General features: G+C 48.2%; 1 protein-coding gene across 1 annotated transcript in view; it reads right to left on the bottom strand.

Annotated features, from left to right (window-relative positions):
* Positions 1-225: 225 nt before the first annotated feature.
* The window catches only part of Elovl5 (ELOVL fatty acid elongase 5), a 72,367-nt gene continuing 65,888 nt past the window's right edge, over positions 226-6,704 (bottom strand). The window contains exons 6-8 of the mRNA XM_036192703.1: positions 3,461-3,585; positions 1,709-1,843; positions 226-444 (exon numbers count right to left, since the gene is read on the bottom strand). Of these exons, the coding sequence (XP_036048596.1) occupies positions 301-444; positions 1,709-1,843; positions 3,461-3,585 (404 nt within the window). The 3' untranslated portion in view covers positions 226-300. The remainder of the gene's footprint in view (positions 445-1,708; positions 1,844-3,460; positions 3,586-6,704) is intronic.

Raw genomic sequence — 6,704 nt, 5'->3', positions numbered from 1 at the left:
ACAATTCAGCACCTATCGTGTTATAACTAATAAGGCAACAGCAGTGTCGTATACTACAATAACATTCCCTTTCCACAGTCTAGCGCAGGGGTCGATGAGAGCCCAGAAATGTGAGAAATCGTATGCCTACTTGTATAATCTGTATACATACTCTAGGGGTTTGGAACTGATGAAAAGGCCCTACCTAAATCACACTACAGTAGGCCAGACTAGTGACAGCAGCTGTTACGAGCGTCAGGGCACAACTCATACTGTGCTTACAATCACACGCCGTGGTCTGCAGGGGTCTCCTCCGCCTTGTCAATCCTTCCTCTGCTTCCTCTGCTTCACACTGTTTTCCAGGGAAGGGAAGCTGTTGGTGTGGCCGTTGACTGCAGTCGTGGACCCGTTCTGGTGGCCCTTCGGGTGCTCTTTCCTCCGAGAGGCCCCTTTCTTGTTGTAGGTCTGAAATGTACAAGGCAGGTGAGTGCCTGCTAACCAGGAGAACTGTACTAGTCTGCACCTAACTAGGCCTGCTCTACTTGTCTGACAGCTAACCAGGAGAACTGTACTAGTCTGCACCTAACTAGGCCTGCTCTACTTGTCTGACAGCTAACCAGGAGAACTGTACTAGTCTGCACCTAACTAGGCCTGCTCTACTTGTCTGACAGCTAACCAGGAGAACTGTACTAGTCTGCACCTAACTAGGCCTGCTCTACTTGTCTGACAGCTAACCAGGAGAACTGTACTAGTCTGCACCTAACTAGGCCTGCTCTACTTGTCTGACAAATCCTATCAAGTAATTCCGTGCTCTAATAACCATTTTCTATTTCAATCACACTTTTTTTTTTTTTTTTTTTTGAGGCCTAGCTCATAGGTCACAACAGACCATTTATGATAGAGTTCATGTTCACTCTGCTTTGTCTCTTCAGGACTGGATGGTAGAGTGACAGGCTATGGCCAAATTGGCTCCGCCCACCCAACCGAAGCTCCTCTAACACAGATGTCACGGCTTATCTTTAATTTTGTCTTATTGCCTCAGCTACTACCTCAGCCCTCTTGTACTAAGTACTATACTGCCAGGAGCAATTGGAGAGAGGTCCCATAGTCAGGCCCCAGCAAAACATGGGTCACACACAGGTACATGGGGACAAAGAAGAGAAACAGTGGCTGAGCCTCCAGGTGGCCTTTCTATACTATTGGCCTTTGCTCAGGACCCCATGACCTTTGCCCTTGCTCCTGACCTTCTGCCCAGGTCAGTGGGGACTGAAGCCACTGGGTACTGGCCACAAAAGCAGGAGAATCATCAGTGTATGCCAAGTGGTCAGGTGCCCCCAGTGACAGTCTCTGTGAGCACACCTCTATCACTTCATGGGACCAAACTCATGACCCCAACTTGAGCAGTAGGCATGTAGGTTTCAATTACAGCAGAGGACTTCAATGGAGATGTCACTTAGCTATGATAAGCAGGGCAGTGGGGCTGAGACTTTTGATTGAAAATCACCTCTTTATTTCTCTGCACTAGGCCAGAGGGAAGGAATAAAGCACACTGCTCATCTGTCTCCCACCTGAGTCCCAAGATGCCCAGTTCCAGTATCTAGAGCAAAGTGGGTCGTCCCTCCATCGCTACAAAGGCTCCTTCAGAGCACAGTGCTAGGAACCAGCAGTGGCTGACAGAGCCCTACTGAGTGAGAGGCTGAAGGTCGGCTACCAGCGAAAGGTGAGTTACCTGAATGTAGAAGTTTGTGAAGAGGGCAATCAGGGAAATCATATATCCAATCTGGAAATACAACCATCCGAGGGGGAAGGTACATGGCCAGATGACTCCACAGCTTGTTTGGATGATTGTCAGTACAAACTGGATCTATAGAAGAAAGGCCAGGCTGAACACAGATGGGGTTCCAACCAGAACTGGGTATCAGAGCTTCCACCCGTTTTGGAACCAGCTTTTGCCAGCCTTCTATACCACATTTTATCCTAAACTATGTATGTATGTGTCTTCTCCAAGTTCCCCCTCTCCTCGAGGCTATTAAACCAGCTTTATCCATCCTATTCTGGGACTCAGCACTGACAGATACAAGAGAGAAGAGTGAGGTATGTGTTTTAAGGGGCCAGTGATGTCACTGGTTACACATGATCTGACTGATACGCTTCCTCCTCGGTATCTGTGTTCACTTAGATGTGGTGAAGGCCGTCATGAACATTAAAACGCTTCTTGGCCAAAAGGCCAGGTCCACAGATGACTCCTGATGAGTGACCCTGAAAAACAGTGGAGCCATGTAGAGACACACTGAAAAAGTGTTAAGGCCACCTGACTACTAAAGCACCTTCAGGAGGAACAGTGGGTGAGGCCAGCCCAGTGACGTCTCAGAAGGCTCCACCAGCTCCCTGTTTTCCGGTTAGTCCTCCAAGGTAAGACATAACGAGGCAGATGGCACATGGCCCAGCAGGATGTCAATGCCCCCATGGTGTTCTTCCACATTCTGTCTGCCAGAGCCCTGACAACGGCATCGATCCGTCTCTGCATCCTTTCTCCTCTGGTAGCAGAGGAGGCTAGAGAACAATTACCCTTCCTCACAGGTGAAAAAAAGATTAATAAGGACTGCAGAGCAGCTGGCAGAGGTGATAATGAAACACCAAACACAGAAGGAGCATCTCACAATGTTATTTTTAAATTGTGAAAAATCAAGACTGATTCAGGGGCTCTAAATTAGATTCATTTGGAACAATGTATATGGCAAGCCTGGGCTGGAGGGCTTAGTGCCTGCCCCTGCAGCCAGCTCTGGCCTCCTGCCTCAATGTGTTCACCTACAGGATGGAGACAACACTTGAAATAACTCATACAAAAACCATTTACTTAGCACGAGTACTTGGCCTCCAGAACAAAAGGCGCCAACAGTAGTATTACTAATCAGCTCAGGAAGACTTCATGAGGGGGAAGGAATGTGCGCCAATAATATCCTGACAACTGGCCAAGGCTTAAGAAAGAATGGTGAGAACCAGGCAGACCAGACAGTTGTCGGCCTGCTCCTGCCAGGGCCATCATCTGAAGCAGTGTGAGGTGCTCTGCTACGTGGGGTCAGAGTAGTCACCCTGTACCCATCTTAACCAACAGGCTCACCGTCTAGTAAGCTACAAAGGCTCTGGACTCAGCACCTTGGAAGTTCTACCTGAAACTCCTGGGAATGCAGATAAGCAGTTGTCATTTTGGACACAAGAAAGCACACACGGGTACATGTGTGCACATTATGTGCTTACACACACAAAGTAAGAACTAAGACTGACCTGAAGTTGGGAGCTCAAGACCTGAGGCACCCCCAGCCCAGAGTGGTTTCTCCATCTACTGGAAACAAGAGCATCCCCTGATCTGCCGATGAAACTTGAACTAGATCAACTGGATTTGATTAAACAACAGTGTGGCCTGGAAGAGGGCTGTGTCCAGCCAGGAGCCAGTTCTGGGCACAGTGATTAAGTTACTCACCAGCTGCCCCTGGGTGATGTACTTCTTCCACCAGAGGTAGGGACGCATGGACGGGACAGAGGACAGACCATAGTACGAGTACATGAGGACATGGATGAAGCTGTTGAGTGTCGCACCAAAGTAAGCTGTGGGAGCAAAGGGGATTGGGGGAAGTACATTAGAGTTTTGTCGGGGGAAATCCAAGACACTTTGGAGCTAGAGAAACTCCTCTGAAATTCCAGAGGACAACAAACCCTGCAACTATACGGGCTATACGGATGTGTAAGGAAAAGTCAGTTTCCACTTAGGTGGGCAGGGCAGGCAGCCACCAGGACACCTTAATCCCAGTAGTCAACTGACCCCCACATGACTACCTGTGCCCCGGCCCTGGCACCTGCAGGTGTGGCTGGGGGGGAGGCAGACTCCTCCTCCCAGATGCCTAAGAGGTGCCACTCTGAATACTGGGGGAGGCTCAGTGATGGACAGCATGCTGTTTCCATTTCTTTGCTGAGGTCTGGAGGAGACTTGGAAGTTACGGTTACTCCTTAGGACTATAGTTATGGTTGTGGTTAACAATAGAATCTAGAGTCAGTTCCTTCGAGATGAAAGATCCATTTTATCACGACTTTCAATTTCCAGTACTATACACTTTTTTACACTTTCATCCTCAACAGTGAATGATAAACCAAAGCCCCCCACTTCAGATACCCAGACTTATGTTAGGAAGAGTTTCTACTGACTGACAGAAGCTGGTCCTGTAGCACTGCAGAGGTCATGTATACTCTCCTCTAGTTTTCCATGGGCCAGGTGGGGCTAGCTGTCGAGATACATTGAAATGGAAAATATTCTTCGAGTGTAATCAAATGCAGGGCTGTCCCTACTAGAATTTGGGCTAGCTTTATCCACAGGTGGTAAGGGATGAACACTAGTTTAAGAGTGTTTGAGCTTACCTAGATGTCCCTCAACCAAAGAATGAATAAAGAAAATGTGGTACATTTACACAATGGAGTACTACTTAGTGGTAAAAAACAATGACATCATGAAATCTGCAGGCAAACAGATGGAACTAGAAAAAAATCATCCTGAGTGAGGTAACCCAGACCCAGAAAGACAAACACAGAATGTACTCACTCCTAAGTGGATGTTACATGTAAAATAAAGGATAACCAGGCTACAATCCACAGACCCAGAGAAGCTAGGTAACAGGGCAGACCCTGAGAGGAACATAAGGATCACTCCCAGGAAGGAGAAATAGATGAGATCTCCTGGGTAAACTGGGGATAGGAGTGGGGGGAGGATGGGGGATGGGAACATGAGGGATTGGGATGGCCCAGTTGGGGGAGGGACGGAAAGGGAGAGCAATGAAAGAGATATCTTGTTAGAGGGGGCCATTAAGGGGTTAGGGAGAAACCTGGTGCCAGGGAAACTCCCAGGAATCCACAAGGATGACTGCAGGTAAGACTCTTAACAATAGTGGAGAGGGTGCCTGATATGGGCCTTCTCCTGTAATCAGATTGGTGGATACCCTAATTGTCATCATAGAAGCTTTATCCAGTAACTGACAGAAGCAGATGCAGAGATCCACAGCCAAGCACTAGGCCGAGCTCTGGGAGTCCAATCCAAGAGAGGGAGGAGGGATTATATGAGCAAGCAGGGGTGGGGAGTGGGGGTAGGGTGTCGTGTCAATATCATGACATGGAAACCCACACAGACAGCTAACCCAAGCTCATGTGAGTTCATGGACTCTAGACTGACAGCTGGGGAAGCTGCATGGGACTAACCTAGGCCCTCTACATGTGGATGACAATCGTGTAACTTGGTCCGTTTGTGGGGCCCCTAGCAGTGGGACCAGAATGTCCCCAGCACATGAACTGGCTTCTTGAGACCTATTCCCTACGGTGGGATGCCTCGTTCGGCCTTGATGCAGGGGAGGAGGAGCTTGGTCCTGCCTCAACTTGATATGCCGCCTTTGTTGACTCTCATAGGAGGCCTTCCCCTTTCTGAGGAGTGGATGGGGGGGTGGGGTAGGAAAGAGGTGGGGGGAGAGAGGGGAGGGAGGGAAACTATGGTTGGTAAATAAAATAAAAAAAAAAACATTAAAAAGGGGGTTGGTGTTTGAGCTCAACCCATCCTCCCAGGGTCTCACTTATCTCCCAAGCCCAAAGGCACTGCATTTAGAAAATCTTGTCCAGTTATACAGCTGATGGAGCTGTGAATCTTGGTGGGCAGAGTTAATCAGCCACTACGCTGGGGGCAGGAGAGAATCCATGAGCAGATCCTAAGATTCTAAGTCAAATCCTTCAATGTCAGGATAAAAAACCACGTGACTTGAGCTATCTGTTGGAATCCTAAGTGGAATCTAAAGATGCAAATGACAGTACCATAACCCACCTTAAAGAGCTGGCAAACTTCAGGGCATGCTATGGAAACCGCCCTGGTAGCCACACTCAGTGACAGTGTATGGGGGCTTCACAATGTGTGCTGTGGTCAAGAAGGCCTTGCTCCCTGATGCACGCTAGACAGAACAAGGGTTGTGGGAGTTGGTTCTCTCCTTCCCACATATGAGCTCCAGGGTTGGACTCAGGTCATTGGGCCTGGCAGCAAACACCTTGGCCTGCTGAGTTACTTACCCGACCACCCACTTCTTAATGGGCCCCAGGCTGGTAGTTCTTTCATTTAACCTGATCAGCACAAGTCACCGACTGCTCGAGAAGTTCTGTGCTCTTAGGCCACACAAACTCATTAAAAGCAACCTCAGGTCCTCTTCACAAAGTCCTTGCCTATTTCTGTATCTTGAAGCCTTGGGTTTCTTTAGACAGTTTCAGAACTTTTAGTTTTACTTTAAAGCCTCTGACCTATTTAGGACTGGTTTGTGAGTAGAGCAAGAGATCTGTGTTCTGTTCCATTGTTTTACACATGGATTTCTAGTTTTTCCAGAACCATCTATTGAGAAGGCTTGACTTTTTAATTATTTCAATTTTAAATTAGCAAACAAAATAATGGGTTTCACGGTGGCATCTTTATACATTTCTGTCTTTTTGTTTGTTTGTTTGTTTGTTTCTTGAGACAGGGTTTCTCTGTGTAGTTTTGGTACCTGTCCTGGAACTCACTCTGTAGACCAGGCTGGCCTCGAACTCGCCTGGCTCTGTCTCCCAAGTGCTGGGATTAAAGGCATGTGCCGCCACCACCTGGCTGTACTTTGTTCTTGTTTGCTTCCCTTCCCGGTGGTGTCCTTCCCTGTCCGTCCTTTTGTCCAGGTGCTTCC

The sequence above is a fragment of the Onychomys torridus genome, chromosome 7 (assembly GCF_903995425.1).
Source record: "Onychomys torridus chromosome 7, mOncTor1.1, whole genome shotgun sequence".
Lineage (NCBI taxonomy): Eukaryota > Metazoa > Chordata > Mammalia > Rodentia > Cricetidae > Onychomys > Onychomys torridus.
Note: the sequence above shows the minus strand (reverse complement) of the source record. Positions and strands in the feature narration are given on the sequence as shown.